Source organism: Microplitis demolitor, chromosome 4, assembly GCF_026212275.2.
Source record: "Microplitis demolitor isolate Queensland-Clemson2020A chromosome 4, iyMicDemo2.1a, whole genome shotgun sequence".
Taxonomy (NCBI): Eukaryota; Metazoa; Arthropoda; class Insecta; order Hymenoptera; family Braconidae; genus Microplitis; species Microplitis demolitor.
Genome location: NC_068548.1, coordinates 9,822,827 through 9,843,986, shown reverse-complemented (window position 1 = coordinate 9,843,986; position 21,160 = coordinate 9,822,827). Strand labels below are relative to the sequence as shown.

Here is a 21,160-nt window from a genome sequence, read left to right as displayed (position 1 = left end):
CGCTTTCATCACAGTTATAGAACCCGCTTTAGAATATGTTCCCTCGCAGTTTTGGATCACGGTGGAAACACTGAGGTTTACATGGTGGAAACACCCGAAAATCCACGGTGTTTACACGGTGTTTTCACCGTGTAAACATCGTGGATTTGTTCCATTCTCACACCGGGTATTCACCGTGTTGACACGAGGTATCCACGGTGTTTTCACGGTGTGACTTTGTTGACTACACACTATACCCACCGTGTTTACACGAGGTATCCACGGTGTTTTCATAGTGTATTTGCCGTGTTTTCACGGTGTGTCAACGGGGACTACACATTTCATCCACCGTGTTTACACGAGGTATCCACCGTGTTTTCACGGTGTATTTACCGTGTTTTCGCGGTGTGTCGACGAGGACTACACGAGGTATCCACCGTGTTTACACGAGGTATCCATCGTGTTTTCACAGTGTATTTACCCTATTCTCGCGGTGTGTCGACGAGGACTACACGAGGTATCCACGGTGTTTTCACAGTGTATTTGCCGTGTTTTCGCGGTGTGTCGACGGGGACTACACATTTCATCCACCGTGTTTACACGAGGTATCCACCGTGTTTTCGCGGTGTATCTACGGTAACTACAAACTGCATCCACCGTGTTTACACGGAGTATTCACCATGTAAACACGGTATGCCCACAGTGGCTACACACTACATCTGCCGTGTTTGAAATCAAAAAAATTACACTGTGCATAAAACTTTCAGAATTCAAGGAATCGGAAATAATAAATTAACAAGCGATTTTTCAATTTTGGTTCACAATGTCGCCTCGTAAAACTAATGTTTTTGGACGAAAATACATAAAAACGATTGAAATAGAAATTTGTAAGTTTTTAGTTTGTAAGTTACATTAATTTGAATAGAGTAACTTTTAAACTAAACGACCAATTCGATCCATCTTTAAACGTAATCAAGATAGTCGCCTATAGAATAAATAGTGAAAATTAAGATCCGATCAGAATGTAGACGATTCCGTGATGACATAAGGGTTTCAATACACAGATACAAAACAACAAATAATTATTATTTAGATGTCACATTTATTTAATTAAACAATTACTTTAACTTAAATGCAATATATTTTAAACTGAGTTATGAAAAACATTATCTACTACTTCTTTGCTTGACGGCGACACTCTTTAAAATATTCTCCCATCCACTTGTCCAAAAATCTTTCTATATCATCATTGCCATTTTTGGCAATGTTTAACTCTCGCTTTTTTTGAATATAGAGAGACAAATCTGCAACAAGTAAATATACCATTTTTAGGTTTATTTCGTTTATTTAATATATATAAATTTTTTTTTTAAATACAGCTATTGCAGGTCTGATGTCAAGATTTTCAAGGAGTTTCGCTGTAGTTTGTTTTATTTTGACGAGAAATCTTCAAAAACGCTATCAGTCGAAAAGTTTATGCATGTACGTATGGATACGTATATTCATAGATATTAGTGTCTCAAAAAAAAAAAAATTTTTTTTTTTAACGTCTTATGGACTCAAAAGATACTTTATATTATAAAAAAAAATCCTCACCAAATTTTAGCCAGATATCTTTAAAATTGATCTATCACAGAAGAGAGGTCCACTTTCTGATTTAAAATAACCGCGAAAATTTTTAATATCAGTTTTTCGTTATTAAAACTATGAAAAAGATTTTTTTTGAAATTTCATCGAGCATAATTTTGTTGGAAATTAAATTCTCTACAAAAAAGTGTTGCTGCATTATGTACGTCAAGCGAACTGGGTAAGAGTTACGGGGATTCAAAGGTCAACAAAAATTTAGTTTTCTCAGTGTTAAATTTTTTAAAATTATTTTTCATTTTTATTCCATCAACAAATATTTTTATTTTAATTTTGACAGGCACGATTTTGTAGGAGATTTAATTTTCTTTTTCCCAGTTCGTTTAACGTACATAATGCATTGGCACTTTTTTCGTATAAAATTTAATTTCCTGCAAAATTATTCTAGTCGGAATTTAAAAAAAAAAAAATTTCATAGTCTTAATAACGAAAAACTAAAATTAAAAATTTTCGCGGGTATTTTAAACGGAAAAGAGGACTCCCTCTGTAATAGCTTAATTTTAAAGATATCTGGCTGAAATTTGGTGAGGATTTTTTTTTTTATATTTCAATTTTTTTTGGGACACCCTAATATATATATTTTGGATGGGCCAAAAAAAAAGAACTAATTTTTTTTTTCTTTAGTTACCGTGAAAATGATGTTAAAGATGATAAACAGAAAATTCTGGTAAAGTTTGAGCTCTCCATATTAATATTAAGAGGTGGCGCTTCGTGATTATTTATTTTCTATTTAAAAAACATTGGAAAAAATCATTTTTTTGTTTGGAATTTTTCACCTTGGCAACGGCTTATTGTATAAATAAGCCCAGCATACATTTTTGTAGGGAATTTAACGCTGTATAAAAAAAACTCTCCTATCTTTTATTTGAAAAATCCATCTGTTCAAAAGTTATTGGAGCTCAAAGTCGAGTTAAAGTAAATTTCGAGATCTTTTTACTTTTTTGGCGAAACTATCGGACTTATCAAAAAATATCATTTAATCTTTTTTGTAGAAAATTTTATTTCCTTCAAATTATCGTTGAGAAATTTTTTTCAAATTCTGCATTGTTTTCTAGTTATTTTCATTTCAATGCCAAGTTCTTAAAGTCGAACAGAACACTATTTTTCAGGAGATTGGCATTATAATTTAAATAACTAAGAAAAAAAGGTATTTCAAAAAAACTTATCAGAAATAATTTTTAGTTAATTAAACTATCTACAAAAAAAAATTATATGACATTTTTTGATAAGTCCGATAGTTTCGACGGAAAAGTAAAAAGTTCTCGAATTTTATTCTAACTTGACTTTGAGCTCGAATAATTTTTGAAAAGATGGATTTTTTGAAAAAAGATAGGAGAGTTTTTTTTATACAGCGTTAAATTCCCTACACAAATGTATGCTGGGCTTATTTATATAATAAGCCGTTGCCAAGGTGAAAAATTCCAAACTAAAAAATTATTTTTTCCAATGTTTTTTAAATAGAAAATAAAAAATCACGAAGCGCCACCTCTTAATATTAATATTAAGAGCTCAAACTTTACCAGAATTTTCTGTTCATCATCTTTAACAACATTTTCACGGTAACTTAATAAAAAAAAAATAGTTCTTTCTTTTTGGCGCACCCTAAATATATGTATTTGACTGTTTCAAATTAGGGGACTATTTTTTTTTTTATGAGCAATGAAAAATCGATAGGGTATCTTAAAATATGGTGAAAGTTAAATTTTGAGGATTTATCGAAAAATGATAAAATACTCTTTGTACAGCATTCAATTTCCTACAAATAACTGCATTGGAAATTAAAGAAAATTTAAGCGCAGAAATCATTTATTGTAATTTCACGTTTCTGAAAGTTTGCAGGATTGTTTCATGGGTGTTGAAGGTATAAATAGTTTTATTTTTCTAGTAGAAAAGTTCGATACTTGGATTTTGGAAATTATATTAACTGTATTACGAAGATATTAACAACAAATTTTTTTCTGAAGTGATAACGAAGATCGTAAAAATGTTATCAAATATAATCAAGAGGTTCATGCAAGACTTTAGTCAGTAATAAATGAAACAAAATATATAGCTACAAAGTATTTAATATTTCTATTTAAAAAAAAAAAATTAATTTTTATTTCAATTGATAAAAAAGTGCCCTCCTAATTCTCAGTTACTCAATTAAATACTTATTACTAAATTTTAAAGCCGATTGACCTTGCAGGCTAGACCCCGAACTTTACACAGTTTTCAAGCGCAAAAGAGCTTAAAAAAATGAGTTTATAAAAAGTTTTTTCATACCTCTAACTTTTTTTTTTTCTTCCGGTGTCACCACAATTTTTAAAGGATCTTTAACATCTGGTTTCATGTACATTTTCACGAGCTTTTCAGGTTCCCACAAAATATTTATGATTCGATTCACTCGTTTCCGCATAGTTGGTGCCTGAACTAATTTGGCGTAATCTTCGGCCGAAATATGTGTACCATCAATGACATACATCTAAATGAAATTAAAAAAAATACAATAGATTGTTGATCATGAATAGTACATTGAGTCGCAAGAGATGAAACAATGGAAGTGCATGAGAAGGTGTTTGTCTGCCCGATATGAACCTGAGAGATGATATCACCCGTGCTTTCATGAATGTTTCATCCCATGTCACTCATTACATTTTTCATCACTTATGCTCAAAACTTTAAATTTCAATGTTTGAGACCAGTCGAATCAAACCAATATCACATTAATATTGTGGGAAACCGTTGACGTATGTTTAAATTACGAATTCCAATTAGAATAAAATATATTTACTTATAATTAAAAACTAGCAGATATTTTGACATTTTAAATAAAATTGAGAAGCTGGAAATTTGTAAAAAAAAAAAATTGAGATGCTGATACGGTTTAATTAAACATTCAGCAACTGCTTTTATGCCACTAATTTATTTAATTCCCAATTTTAGCATACGTCGTAGTTTGCCATGGCATTAATTTCAAATTAGCTTTTTTTGTAAGGAAAGATATCTTTTTTTAATTACAAAGAATACTACCCCGTGCATACTGAAATGACTTCTAACACAACAGTATATTCAACGAATACATGTAGAGTCTTCAGTTAGGTTTATATTATAATAAATTATACACGGAGAGAAAAAAATTGGGAATTTTTTTAGTTTTGCTTGGGGAAAATTCCTTTGTTGGCATTGTAAATTTTACTATGACAACACGTAAATTGTACCTGTGTCACATGGTACATTTTGCTTTGTTACATAGGAATCATTCCTATATTGATAATGTTAATTTTCCCTATGTTAACATGGGAAAAATTCACATGTAGACATTGCCGGAATGCCTTTAATGACATTGGAAATTCTTCAATGTCAAGATGGGAAAATTTCCGATGTTAAGGTAGAAATAATTCCCATGTCAACAGAGTAGAAATTACTATGTACACTGTAAAAAGAGCAGTGCTAAAAAAGAACACATGTGTGCGCGCACACGCACTTGCACACGTGAGCACAAACACGCACACACCCATACACGTACTCAAACAAACCAGCACACATACGCGTATAAACAAACATGTACACATGATCAAATACACATTCACACACAGTCAAACTCATGCACAAACACACACATATTCGCATTCACGTACATATACACACTTAAACACACACACACACACACACACACACACACACACACACACACACACACACACACCCCGTGCACTGTTTAACTGTAGCGATCGAGTGAGTAAAAATATTTCCAAAATAAAATATTTTAACGCTGGTCAAGAATATTTACCGGCGGTGTTAGTTGAACACCGCTTTCGGTGTTGAAACTTAACACCGGAAATTTTAACACCTACATCGCTTGGACTTACCTCAATTATTTTTTACAGTGTATGTAAACTGACGTTTTCTACGTAATTTATGAACTAAATCAAAATAATTGAATTGACGATTATGTACTTTCAGTAACACGACGTAATTGATTATTACGTACTCGTTTATATTCACCGAATTTATAAAAATATTTGTTCATTGGTAGTCGCTACAAAAATTTTTAATTAAATTACACAAAATTTTTTCGAAAACTTTGAAATTCTATTTTTGTATACGTTAAAACCTTCTCATATCTCTATTTTATCGCTTTAACGCCTAAGTGATAATAATGATCAAAATATTTGGTATTTTGTTGGTTTTAGCTTCTTGTGAACTTTTCTCGTGAAACCTAGCAATTCTTTCTATGTTGACATGAAAATTTTTCCCAAGCCAACATGGATATTTTTACTTTATCAACATGGGAATATTTACTATGCTAACAGAGGAATTTTTTCTTTGTCAAGATAGGAAAAATTCCAGTGCTGACATAGTAACAATATCTATGTCAATATAGGAAGTCAGCAATGTTAAAAAGGGAATTTTAACCATGCCTACATGGAAATTTTTCCAATGGTAATATGGAAGATATTCCTATAATATGTGGGTTAAATTCCTATAAAATATGGTAATATTCACCTTTTTCTTTTAGTAAAATTTCCCATGTTGATAAAGCAAAATTTGCTATGTCAACATAGGAAATTTTCCTAAGCAAGATGGGAAAAATTCCCATGTTTTTCTCTCCGTGTATATTAAGATTAATTCAATTGAATCTTACAGTCTGCGACTTTCCGTCGTTGTTAACTTCAGACAGCTGTTGATTGGATATTTCTGTTAGATCGCTCAGATAGAGCACAAGTAATTTATAAAATATAATTTTCCATAGATGTAAAAAGTATAAGGTTTTAATTTCTTTCGCGAAAGATGAGAACATTGTGTGTTATAAATATTCTTGGTAGTATCTTCTTTAACGAATCAAAGACGTGCTTTCTTACAACAAGTTGCTGAAAATAATATAAATAAGCTGTAAATTTACCTCTTTATTATTTACCACCACCGTAGATTCTCTCAACTTTGGATAACGTCTTCTTACATTTGTATTCAAGACTGTAAAGTTTTCATTTGTTATTGTTTTAACGATATCAGCCAATTTATCTACTTTTGTTTCTAATCTTTGCAGTTGTCGATATAAGCCAGGTTTGCAAGGAGTTTGCTTTTTGTGTGAGAGTTGTAAACGTGGTATGAATGTACGGCGTGTGAAGGGATGATGTGATGAACGAGGATTGCTTTGAGAGTTGACTCGTGTTGTTTGTGAATTCAATGATCTTCGTGAAAGTGTACTACTTGAGTTTGATAAGGTTTCATCACTACGGATTTGTGACCGATTATTTGAATTTTCTGTGTTATTTGTAACATCTGCTAAGGCTTGACGAAGTTGCTCTGGGTTTGAGGTGTTATTAATTGATGGTTCCATGGTGACAGTTGTTTCATTTTCCTGTTATTAATAAAATAATTTTATTAAGTTCGAAATTTAGTAAAAGAAGGTTAAGTTTTGAATTATCCAACCGTTTTTTAAAAATTTTTAAAAATAAAAATATTGAGAATAAACCTATATTAAATTCAAACTAAACTGAACAGAGAATAAACCAGCTTGAAAATGAATAAATATGACATTTACAAACAGATACAACATATAAACTAGTTTTATTTTGTACTTTGACTAAACAAAAATGAAACCACTTATCAACGGATTTCAAAGCTTGGAGTGTATGATATTTAAACTAAGCTCGAACTTAAACTCAAATTAAACCGATTTTAAATACGTCAACTCGTCTGCTAGAGAATGTTTCAACTTTTTTTTTTTTTAATAGCTAAATATTGCTTTACTTTCAGTTCATAAATTGTAATACAAAAGTTTGATAACGGTTTCATTCCACACCCCAAATACGAAGCGGAAAAGTAGTGCTTTTCATTAGAAACATTGATGACAAGACGTTCCGATTGGACAGGTTTCATAAGCTTAAAGTCAATTTCTTTGTTATATAACAAAGCTCAAAATGGATTTCTTTATTCAAGTCGTTTTGTCTCAACTTTAACCTTGAATAACTTTTGAAAGAGTAAATTTAGCAAAAAATGTTATAAGACCTTTTTCGTAGAGTATTAAATTTCTTTCAAAAACATGTATCTTGACAAGAAAAAATTCCAATATTTCTAGTAGTTACAAAAATTCAAAATAGAAGCAAAGAATTTAAAAAATAAATCAATATTTAAAGCACGGTTACAAGGAAACGGTTCGTTTTACGTCAATTTACTAAGAGAGATTTATTGTAGGACATTTAATTTCCTTCAAGAATATACATTGCTCAAATTTTTTAGATAGATGACTTACGAGTTTTGGGTAAAAAATGAAATTACTTTTAAAAAACGAATAGTCGTAACGGTACACTTCTTGATATCAATATTAAAGGCTCAAACTTGCACAATAATTTTTTTTGGTCATCAGGAACAATACACGGAGAAAAAAATATTGTTCTGAGAAGTATACTGTATAGTTACAGTAACAATACGTAATAGTTACCTACTAAATTGTTACTGCAACGATCTACAGTATCGTTCTGACAACAATGCGGTAGATAGCTCTGAGACCTATACCGTATCTTCTGAGCCCTATCTTACATAAATAATTTTGATTAAATAAAATAATTTATGAAACTAATATATTATTTGCAGTCTGAATAAATTTCAAATATAAATATGAATATATCTTTCAATTCTTGAGGTTATATATACATATATATATATGTATATATATATAATATAAATTCAACTAATTAAATTGATTTTTACATTTTTATTATTTTATTATTATGTTTTCTAGTGTATAGCCGCAATTACGGCCTTTTACACTTTTTGCCTTTATATCGCAAACTGCTTTACTTCTCCTCCTCTGCCTTTCGTTTGTGCGGCTGTGGCCCGACTTGTGCTTATACTGTGCTGCATCATTACGGTGATACCCTGCAACCTCCCTTGTGCAATGGAGGTGCAGTGGCTAGGGAAACCACAGAGAAAACCTAGCCAGTACAGTTCGGTTTGGGTGAAGCTCCAGTGATCGATAAAATTCCCATTTTACCGATCACTGGATCTTCATCCCGCGCCTAGCGATCAGAGACCTTCGTTCGAACCCGACGTGTGGCTAAACGGTCACCCAGCCAAGTAGTGATCATGCTCGATGCTACTTAACTTCGGTGATCGCCCGAGCCACGCGCGTGCCAAACGGCTGCCTCAACCGCTGTTTGATTTTTACATATTTTTCACAATTGAAATATATAGTAGTTTTATTAGATTGATCATTACGTAAATAATCAGTAAGGTTATTGATAGTTAACAAATTTTTAAAAAAATGAACTCGAATTGTTACATTTGAAAAAAGGCGCCAAAATGGATGTTTAATTAAGTTAGACGCCGGCGTGTGAGATGACGATTACAGAAAGTCGTGTAGGGCTCACAGCTATCCAATAGATAGTTACAGGAACGATAAGATATTTTTACCATAAGTATACGTATCGTTGTGGTAACAATCTACGAGTAGCTATACTTTAGATCGTTCGAAGAACAATATTTTTTTTCCCGTGTATTTTCGCAGTATCGAAAGAAAAAAAAATAGTCGATTTTTTTTGCCCAGTCTAATATATATTACATAACTACATTCTTTTTAAACTGATAAAATAACTGAATTTTAAGCAGGAACTTAAAAAACTATCCTCCTACATTAATCTACGACTGTCTTTTAGTGTAAGATTTCTAAATCAAAAAATTTTTCAGTACGGGGTCTTACCCTTTTTTCGAGTGATACGCGCACACGACTCAGTCAGATCCCGCACAGTAATCAGTGTGGTGCTGCACCACAATTAGGTATTTTTTTCCACCACCGTACTGAGTTGAAAGCAGAATAGTAACCAGTCGGGTTCCAATCTTTCCATGTATAACTTTACAAGCTACAAAAGTTTTACCTGTTCAATTCACGTAAATTTTTTTTTTTGGCAGTATGATATCGGTCAAAGTGATTCGTCCACTTCTTCGAAATGTATCGTGGTCACACGAGTACAGGCTAGCTGATACCTAAGTGATATTTCCTTCATCAACTTTCTTTAAAAATTGTCTAAATTAAAAAACTTAAAACTATGCTAAAATTGTTTATGAGTCACTTCTTGCTAGTAGTGTACTTTTTTGTCCACAGAAATATTATATAAAATCAATGGAGCTCATTTCAGTTGACTAAAAGTCGGTTAAAAATTTTTTTTTCATCTTGAATATACTTAAACTTCAGCATGTACTTAAATTAGGAACTACGTAAGGTAGTCGAGTGTTATCCCAGCAATCGGAATCGCATTGGAAGGCAATGCGATTCAATACTATTTTTGAAACCCAGTGTATCGCGTTGGAAAGTATTGAATCGTATAGGATTTTTAAGGCCCTGTAGATCATGCAGCTTAGAGGTCAAACTGAATAAGCAACTAAGATTTCTGTGTATCATAAGCCATTAAAGTAGTAATAATTGAAATAAAATATCAAATCGAATTACTATTTAATTATCGCGGTCATTTATTGAAAGGAAAAGCTTTTCATAGAATGAAAAATAATAACTGTTATCATCTAAATTTTATAAAATTAAATTATATCGTCAATTCAACGGTTTTTTTGCGGTAAATTAGAAAAAAATATTAGATTAGAGAATATTCCATTAGAATCGAGAAGATTGGTTATCGATCAAAGAAAACAAGATTATTAGTCAAAAACAAAATTTTGGAATCGAAAAAATGAACAAAAACCGAGAAACTACAAGTTATGGTGATTTTTAGAAAAAAATTGATAAATTTAAAGTTTCAGGACATTTAAAAAGAAAAATCGCAGCACTTTGAAATTTTCTGGGTTTTTTCAGGACACTTGGAAATTGAAAAAAAAACGATGATATTCTTTCCTATCCGTTATATCCAAACTTATAGCAAGATTGCCGAATATCCTGAAATATGCGAATTTCGACTTGTTTTTTAGTAAACATTATTGCTTCAAAAAACATTTGTCTATCAGAAGCCATTAATATCGTCTTACAGAGAATGTTTTTCAGTTTTCAAAACCCTACTTTCATTCTCTGTACGACCAATACGTCCGGAGTTATTGATTATCAAAGCCCAAATGGACTCTTTTGCTTTGATCAATGATAACTCGGCGCTAAATCGTCGTACAGACTTTTTGAGGCCGCCAAATTAAAGGGCATAAAATTTCCTAAACGAGTCATAGAACTCAAATTATCGAAAAGAATTTATTAAAGCCCATAGACTTGTTGAAAGACGAGCAAAAATTTTGAAAAAAATTTTTTCTTTTTTTGGTTTTCTTACGATTACTCCGTAACTCTGCATGATAAAAAAATTTGAGGTCCTGATCCGAAAATTATAAAATTGAGGCTAAAATTCGCTTTTTTTTTTTTTTTTATCTACGACCATTGTTTACTGAAGTACAGCATGTTGAAAATCACCCAAAAATTTCCAATTTTTTTTTCTATCCCTTAATTTTTGGGACAAGTGTATAATACGTTTGCTAGTATTCATTCCAAAAAATCATCATTCTACTTGAAATAATTCTCTTTTTATATAATTTTATGCTAATGAAATTCGTTTCAAATTAGTTTGCTTTGTCTATCGGACATTTTTAATGTTAATATTTTAACAAAGTTTAATAGTTTGTATTTTTTTAAATAAATAAATGCATGCTATTAAACTCAATTACTTTCACAGTGATTCAATTTTTGTTTCTTAGTGGATTATTTTACTAAAAAAATTTGATATCATTAAAATGATTGCAAAAGCTATAATTTTACTAGATGTTTTCTATTTACACTGTGTATTAAATAAATTTTTTTCTCTTAATTATTTTAGAGTCATAGATAATCGTATTAAAATTTTTAATTTTCGGCTATCGGTAATCAAGAATTTCGGGTTAATTGGTAAAAACATTTTCCTACGTAACCTATTTCAACGTGCCGCATTGAATTGCATTGATACGGATTGATAAGACAGCCATTCCAAAAATAGGATTGAATCCAATTGAATCGGATAGAAAACTGAATGCGATTCAATGCGATCCCGATTGCTGGGATATTACAGAAGAAATGCAATTTACATGAAGTCTTTTTTTTATTACTTCATTGGTTGAGACAATCGAGAAGAATGAGATGTTCGGAATTTTCACGACAAAATGTATTGAAATAACATATGCAACACGAGCTCTTACGTTGATAAATCCCAAGTACAACATTGAAATGATTTATGCCACGCGCACGCCTCGGCACTCAAAATTCACACTAGATTATTAAAAAAAACTCACCTCATCTATTTCAGTTTCATTACTAGGATTCGCAATCGGTGATGGTGGCAACATATTTAGGTAGTATTGTGCAGATTCTTCAATAGCGGCTTTCGAAGCATTCGGTTCTGTATTCTGAAATATTTGATGTTAATAGTACATTTAATTAAATCAAAATAGATAAAACAATATAAATGCAGACCGGGGTGAAGTTGTCTGCCCGATTCAAAGGCAAGAACTGATATCACCCGTCCCTGAATTAATATTTCACTCCGTACCATTAATTACATTTTCCATCACTTATATTCAAAACTTGGAGTATTAATAATTAATGCCAGTCAAATCGAACTAGTATCAGGTTAATGCTGTCGGAAGCTATTGACGTATATTTAAATTACGAATGATAATCTAAATACAATTTATATACACATTAATAAAAATTAGCAATTATTATGACGTGTAAAATATAATTATAAAGTCTCCAATTTGTAAAGAAAAACAGTTGACCAACCGATGGAGTTAGATATAAAATTAATTTAGCTCCAGAGGGCTGAAATCAAAATTGCATTCATCTCAAGAGATAAAAAGAATGACTCTCACATACATCGCAGGTTGTCAAATCATTAACCGGAAATTTGCTCGATTAAACTAGTTAAATAAGCATTGAAACTTCAAGTTGTTATAAACAAATAGATTAATGCGTTAAGTTTTATTTGTTAATTCGTCAATTGAAATTCAAACATTTTAAATGCTTGTTATTACTTCAAATGTTTTATTAAAGAAATGAACGAATAAAAAATTTGAATTTATATAAAATTAAGTAGATATGCTTTTTTTTTAATGTTTGGATTAGGCAATAAAACAAAGCCAAATCAAAAGTGCTACATTAATATGATTAATTCCATGCGCACGCTTTAGCACTCAAAATTCAAACTAGAATATTAATATAACTTACTTTATCCATTCGAGTTTTGGTTCCAGAATCCGGAAGTATTGATGGTGGCAACACATCTTCCACCGTTTGTTCAATAGTGGCTCTCGAAGCATTCGGTTCTGCATTCTGGTAAATTCAATGTCAATAGTATATTCAGTAGAATCACAAAAGATGAAATAATAAAAATGTAGACTAGGGTGAAGTTTTCTGCCCGATCCAAAGGCGAGAACTGACACCACCTGTCTCTGCATAAATGTTTCATCCCGTACTATTAATTACATTTTCCATCACTTATGCTCAAAACTTGGAGTATTAATGATTAATGCCAGTCAAATCGAACTAGTATCAGGTTAATGCTGTCGGAAGCTATTGACGTATATTTAAATTACGAATGATAATATAAATACAATTTATATACTCATTAATAAAAACTAGCAATTACTATGACGTGTAAAATATAATTAAAAAGTCTCAAATTTGTAAAGAAAAACAGTTGACCAGACAATGAAGTTAGATAAAAAATTAATTTAGATTCAGAGGGTTGAAATCGAAATTGCATTCACCCTATGAGATAAAAGGAATGACTCTCACATACATCACAGTTTGTCAAATCATTAACCTGAAATTTGCTCGATTGAACTAGTTAAATAAGCATTGAAACTTCAATTCGTTGTAAACAAATTAATTAATGAGCTAAGTTTTATTTGTTAATTCTCCAATTGAAATTAAAACATTATAAATGCTTCAGTTACAATTTTAAATGTTTTATTGATCGAGTCAATGATAATAAAATATAAATTGTAATTTTGATTATTATTATTTTACTGCTGAGGAAAGAATTTTTAACATTCATTTCGTTGATTTAAACTATATACCGAATGATGTAAGATATACTTTTATGAAGTGTCCCATTAACACAAAAGCGCATGCCAAATTCAACATTATTTAAGTGTTCCAAACAACATATGAGTGTATAAAAGTTAAAGGTTAGATCTTCGAGAATTTCATTACTCGTACGTGTTACTTTGAACATATATAAATGTTTTTTTTTTTCACAGTCGGTTTATTTTATAATAACATATAAATTAGTGTTAACCGATCGTTTTACACGATCGGTTAACTTGACGATATGAAGTGGTAACTGTAACTTGACGAGTAAGTGGTAACTTGACGAATGATTGTTGACTGTGTATAATTCTATCGGCCCACTTTTTATGATCCTGAAGTTAGTCGACACCCGTCATTTTTAAAATAAAAAATCTTATAATTTTAGAAAAAAAAATTTTCAAATTTTAAAAAAATGCTCGAGTTGATTATTTAATTTTCTAGACGAGTATTTTTTTAAAAAGTTTAAAAAATGAAAACTCAAGGTAAAATTTGAAATTAAACTTTAAGATTACTTATTTTTTGTTTAAAAACTTTTACAAACCTCATTACTTTTTGATTTTTATATACACTGTTTCGAAGTCTTGACGAGTATTTTTCCGTTTATCACTATTTTTTACCGTTACCAAATATGTTTAAATAAACAATCTTGTAATTCGAAAAAAAAAAAAAAAAAAAAATGAATTTTTAAAAAATATTCGTGTAGATTTTTGAATTTTCTAAACGTGTGTTTTTTTTTTTTTTTTTTTTTTGAAAGATCAAAAATACTCGAACTGTTATTTTTAAAAAATTCATAAATTCATTAGTAATTACAAGCTTATTCGTTTTTAAAATTTTTGAAGCTTCAACTCTAATTTATGGTAAATTTCGAGATCTTTTTACTTTTTCAGCGAAACTATCAGACTTATCACAAAATGGGCTCTGGCCCCCACTCATAGTCATAAATACGGGAACCTTCGACTATAAATTTTATAAAAGAATTACCTTTTAGTTAATTTTAAATTTATGAATTTTTATATAAAACAAGAATTCGGACATTTCTGATTTTTTACAAAAAAGACACATCTAGAAAATTAAAAAATCTACACGAATATTTTTTCAAAATTCAAAAATTTTTTGTTTTTTTCTAAATTATAAGATTTTTATTTAAAAATTGCGATAAACGGAAAATTAAAAAAAATGCTCGTCAAGTTTTCCAAAAATTGTATATAAAAATCAAAAAGTAATAGGATTTGTCCAAATTTTTAAACAAAAAAATAGTCATCTTAAAATTTAATTTTAAATTTTATTTCGAGTTTTTATTTTTTAATCCTTTTAAAAAAATACTCGTCTAAAAAATTGAAAAAACTACACGGGCATTATTTTCAAAATTTGAAAATGTATTTTTTTTTCTAAAGTTATAAGATTTTTTATTTTTTAAATGGCGGGAGTTGGCTAACTTCAAGGTCATGACTTTTCTTTATCTATAACTACATATACATTTTATGTAATCGTGTTTAATTATATAACACTTTTTTACTCGGGATATTTGTATCAATATTTATAATTGCTTTTGTATCATTATTATTATTTTCTGTCTTATTATGATGGTACAAAAATTTTTCGAAACTAAAGAAAGATATGATTTATACGTACTACCTTTTTAATCTCTCGTACTGTTTTTTTTTGAGGTATATTCGGACTATATTGAGGAAGTCTTTGCATCCTGATACGTCTTATCTTGCTGTAATTTTTACGCAACTTATAGGGATCATCTAAAAATTAAAACTTCAATTAAAAATACATATTTCCGAATTGAATATTTAGTTACAGTCTTTTCATCTCGATTAGTTAATACCATGAATTTTCATTTGTTATAAAAAAAAAAAAAAATTAAGAGTTTTTTCTAATGCTGTTTAACCTTACCAAACTTATTAAACTTTTCCACTTTAAAACTATAACAAAAAAATCAACACTCGCTCAAAAATTAGCGTCCAGTTATGAACGATACATCATTTTAGGAGAAAATTTACTGCTCATCTAAATATTCGTAAATCCAACCATTGAAAAGTTACCAAGCCTTAAAGTTAATTGGTTTCAAAAATGTGTCTTTTTCGTTAAAAATTTTATTGCCTTTTAAGATATAGGTATATAGTAGGGTGTCCGTTACTTCCCAAAGTTGATTTTTTTACTTGGCCACGATACAAATCATTTGTTTGTGATTCAAAAATAATATAAAAGTTTATTTTAATGCAATTCAACCCCCTCCCTAAGTAATGATACGTTCCCATTTTAATACGATGACGAAAATTTTATTACTCGCTTAAAAATAAGTGTACACCAATGACTAATACATATTTAAGTAGGAAATTTATCTTTCTTCAAAAAAGGTATCTTATGTTTTTTTTCGTGAAGCCAACCATTTGAAAGATATTGAAGGTCAAATTTTGATTTGTTTAAAAAAGTTGACGTTTTTGTTCGAAAATTTATTACTCTCTATAACACATAGATATAAAATTAAGCACTATGAACTTTCCTATAGGAAATTTATCGTTCTTCCAAAAAGGTTTTCTACACGTTTTTCTTAAAGCCAACCATTCAAGTGATATCGAATCTTAAAATTGATGAATTTCAGAAACAATGTTTTTCGATTCAAATCCTATAACTCTTCAGCAAACAGATGTATTGCTAGACTTTTAACGGTTTTTTATTTTTTTGCAATTTACCGCTCTACAAAAAAGGACTTTGATTTTTTTTAATAAACTCAACTGTTTTAGAGATATTTAATTTTAAAATAAAACGAATTTTTTGTATTATAAGAGCGAAATTTTTAGCTAGTTTGTGAAAGTTGTCTTTCATCTTAGAGCTTAAATTTATCTTAAATGGTTGAGTTCATCAAAAAAATCTAACAGACCTTTTTTGTAGAGCGCTAAATTTCTGACAAGAAATGTTAAAAGTCCAATTATATATCAGTTTGCTGAAGAGTTATACAATTTTAATCAAAAAATATTCTTTTTTAAATCTATCATCTTTGACCTTCGATATTACCTAAAAGCATGGATTTACGAAAACAGTGTAAGGAACTTTTTTTGAAGAGCGATAAATTTCCTACATTATATTTCATAGCGCTTAATTTTATGTCTATGTGTTAGAGAGTAATAAAATTCTAAACAAAAACGCCAATTTCTTGAACGAAATCAAACTTTGACCTTCAATATCTTTCAAATGGTTGGATTCACTAAACAAACATACGAGACCTTTTTCGATGGGCGGTAAATTTCCTACAAAAATATGTATTAGTCATTCCTGTACACTTAATTTTAAGCGAGTAATTTAATTTTTCTCACTGTATTATAATGGGAACGTATCATTATTTACACAGAGTTAAACGGCATTAGAATAAATTTTTTAATTTTTTTTTATTATTTTTGGATCGCAAATAAATGATTTATATCGTGGCCAAATAAACAAAAATGTCATTTGGGAAAAAATGGACACGCTAATATATAGACCGTGGCTATATGTATTTGTGTGAATATCTTTAAAAAAATTGAATCGATAAGTTTCAAAATCTAATCAGCTATAAAACTCATTAAACGCACCAATTGCCACCTCAACAATCTGAATCGTTTAATTTGTTCGATAAATATTGTCGGGGAAAGAAATGATAAGGTTTTTCGCGAATTTCTTTAAAACGATTGCACTAATCATTTTCAAAATTTATTTAGCTCGAAAACTCAAGAAATCGCGCCGATTGCTACATTGAACATCAGAATCTGTCAATTAATTGAAAAGATATCGACGATAAAGAGTTAAAAAAAATAGCATTTTATGTCATTTTTCGGATAAATCATGATGTAATGTAATATAATATGTTTGAGTTTAAAAGGTCATACGAAAACAATGACATCCAAGAGTATTTTCGAGCTCAAGGCCAATTGTTGCCTAAATTGTTTTTATTACTATGGCGATATTTCAATAAATATAGCAAGGGGCTGTATATTTATTTTTTATGTAGCAGACAAAAGTCTTTCGAAATAAAAAGATACTTTTGTAAACTTATTCAATTTTAAGAACGGTTATCAGATAATGTTGTCCAAGCTTTTCTCTGAAATAAAAGCTCTAAACGCAAAATGAAGACACAGACCCAATGCTTTACTGTATGAACTATCGAAGTGCACTTTAATTTTTTGATAACTTCCAATTGTTTAAGAGAAAAGCTTGGACAAAGTTTCCATTTACTGTACAAGTGCAACAAAAGCAGTACTGTTTATTCAGTTGAGTACGAATAGAGAAACAAATGAAAACGCGTCTTAAGCTTAGATATCTCTTGAACGGTTAGATTTGCAAATAAATTCTATCAGATCTTTTTTGAAGAGTAGTAAATTTCCTATGAAAGTTGTATATTAGCCATAATCGGAAGCTAATTTTTAAGCGACTAATGAAGTTTTTGTTATTGCGTTAAACTAAAAGAGTTTAATTATTTAGGCTACGTCAAACGGCATTTGATTAAGCTTTTTTCTTTATTAACTCCGTAGCCAAGTAAAACAAGCTCACTTGAAAAATAGCAGATATTCTTACGTGTTTATAATAGAGTGATCAATTCAATTAAACAAAAAATTACCATCAATGTCGATGATTGAAACATGACTCAGGTGTAACCCGATTTTTCGGACAAACAAATCGTCTTCGTGTATGTCCTCTTCTTGAATCAATTTTATGCCGCCGTTAGAGCCAACTTTATATATAAATCGTGTTTCAATAATATAATAATTTGAGTCGTCTTTAGAGCTCGAGACTAGAGCAAACTTTTTCATTTTCTCGATAAATAAATTCTGTCATAAATAAGAAAACATTTGTAGTTTACACTCGTGCCATAAATTAAAGGAACAGAAAATTTTTTTTAATTTTTTAGTGATTTTCGCAAGGCTTTAACTTCGTGAAAAAAAATCGTATCAAAAAATAAAAAAAAAACATTTTGTAGCTTGAAATCTTTACTTTCGACGCATTTTGATTCAATTTTTTTAGAACTTCAGCTATTTACTCTTTTCTGCTAAAATCACTGAAAAATTAAAAAAATTTTTGTATTCCTTCAATTTATGGCATGAGTGTATTATTATATAGAATATATCAACTAAATATAATTTATATAACAACAATATTGGATATGTTCTAATAATCGCTATTTTTTTTTCTCATCGGCTTTGTATAATTTTCATAATAAAAATGAATAAATATTTATTACTCACTTAAAAATAATTGTATAGCTATAAGTAATACACATATTGCAAAAAATTGACCGCTCTACAAAAAAGGTCTTCTCGGTTTTTATAATAAATCTACCCGTTTTAGAGACATTATTTGCGCTCAAAATATACAGACTTTTTTATATCATTACAATGAAATTTTGAATTAGTTAGTAAAAGTTTTCTTTTTTAACTTAGAACTTTAATATTTCTCAAGTAGTTGAGTTTATTCAAAAAACATATGATAATTTTTTTTGCAGAGCGGTAAATTTATGACAAAAAAATGTTCAGTGCCTAAAAACGTATCGTTTTGCTCAGGATCAACAGATTTTCAAACGAAAAATATTATTTTTGAAATATATCAAGCTTTCAGATTCGATATTACCTAAATAGTTGAATTTGCGAAAAAAGCGCAAGAAATGTTCATTGTGGAGGGGTAAAATTTCTACAAAAAATTTATAGTCATTAATATTATATTTTTGTGTTAGAAAGTAATGAAATTTTTAAACAAAAAAACTAATTTTACGAAACAAATGAATCTTTGACCTTCAATATCTTTTAAATAATTGAATTTATGAAAAAAACATAAGTCACTTTTTTTGAAGAGCGGTGAATTCTCTACCAAAATATATATTAGTTATAGCTGTCCGTTAATTTTTAAGCAAGTAATAAAATTTTTTGCCATTGTACCAAAGTGGAAAGTCTCCTTACTTAAGCAGGATTAAAGGGTATTGAAATAAACTTATTTATTTTTTTTATTACTTTTGGGTCACAGATAAATAATTTCTATCATGGTTAACTAAAGGGTGCAATTTGTAAATAACGGACATCCTAATGTATACAAAAAAAATATCTATCGGACTTTTTCATTTATCAAAAATTGTTAACAAAAATTAAATTGATTGAATCAATTAAAGAAATAAAAAAAATTAAAATAATTTTTATTTTTATAGTTTAATCATTTTTTCAAAAACAAGACTCGAAATAAAATAAAAAGTTTGTTCGACACTTTTTATTGTTTTAGATGAAAATTTAATTATAATAGAAAATTTCTTATACGCTTGAATATTTACCCCAGCAGGGTATATAAAAAATTTTCACACGAGGATTTTTTTAAAATATTTTTCTTCATACATAAATACTTAATTTGACCTCTAAATCTTCAACATAAGTGCGCAACATTATTATGATTCGATTTCTTAGAAAAAGTTAAATTGTAAAATTTCGTGGGATTAGAAATAAGCGAAAAAGACCACCGATATTCATGACAAAGGAATCGGTCCACGATGCTATTTCATTTATGTTGATCTTTTGTTTACCATGTTTGTCTTTCTAGTTCGCTCGCACTATAGCAAATTTATATTCGTTAAATATAGTGTTTAACGATCAAGATTTTCGCAAGTATCGTAATTCAAAAAATCTTAGCAGTTATTACATTTATAATACACTAATTAAAAATATGTATAGCAATTTATTACAGAAAAATGAACTATTTTAATTTTTATAAAGCCTAAGTTCAGGTAATTTCACTTTATTCATAAAAATATTCAAAAAAATATAAACATTTTTGTTGTTTGCGGTAAAAAGAAAGAATAAATATTTTTTAAATAAATTAAAAATTCATAAAAAATATCTAAATAAGTAACTTTATATTGAAATATTCATTTTAATATTTTTAGGAATGATTGTTAAAATGCACGGTTTTTTCATTTCAACATGTCGATAATTAAAAATAAATAACTCCCACAGCTAATAATAAAAAACAAAACACTCGAAAACCATAAAAACCAAGTAATTTTTTCAAAATTTATTTAAAATAATATATCAATAATTTATGGCTAGACATTCAAGTAAAAATCACTTACCTTACACTTAATCTGCAAAACTTGCGATTTACATCACCGGTTTACTTTCATCAATAATCGAAATCAGTATATTATTATTAAAAATACAATAAATATATAATAATTCAGTATAATTAATTTATACCCTGAAGCACAAATTTACGGTAGATAATTAGTATAAATAATTATCACTTTCTTGTCAGTATTTATTTTCATACAATAAAGTAATTTTTTAACACTTGCTTTGAAGGACAACACAATGCTGCAGACAATGAGACAATAGATCACGGATTACAATGCTTTGGCTCGCTGCTCTCACGTGGTAAAATATAAAATATGGATGGCACTTCAAACCCAGAAAGGTTGCCATAGAAACGATACTAACATACTACCCGTACTACACTGACGAACTAATATCACATATGTATAGTCTCGATTGT

At 29.3% G+C, this 21,160-nt stretch overlaps 1 protein-coding gene across 4 annotated transcripts; it reads right to left on the bottom strand.

Moving 5' to 3' along the window:
* Positions 1-1,061: 1,061 nt before the first annotated feature.
* On the bottom strand, positions 1,062-21,116 carry LOC103578708 (uncharacterized). Of its 4 annotated transcripts, none has more exons than XM_014443432.2 (8): positions 20,742-21,116; positions 18,255-18,465; positions 15,287-15,405; positions 12,788-12,892; positions 11,854-11,967; positions 6,509-6,967; positions 3,889-4,087; positions 1,062-1,283 (listed from the first exon to the last, which is right to left on the bottom strand). In XM_014443432.2, the coding sequence occupies exons 2-8, from the start codon at positions 18,445-18,447 to the stop codon at positions 1,153-1,155; spliced, it is 1,320 nt and encodes a 439-aa protein (XP_014298918.1). In that variant the 5' UTR covers positions 18,448-18,465; positions 20,742-21,116; the 3' UTR covers positions 1,062-1,152. The 4 variants fall into 4 exon arrangements, with proteins under 4 accessions (XP_014298918.1, XP_014298919.1, XP_014298920.1 ...); XM_014443433.1 differs by having other exon boundaries at positions 15,290-15,405; positions 20,742-21,111; XM_014443434.2 differs by lacking the exon at positions 18,255-18,465 and having other exon boundaries at positions 20,742-21,112.
* Positions 21,117-21,160: the final 44 nt, after the last annotated feature.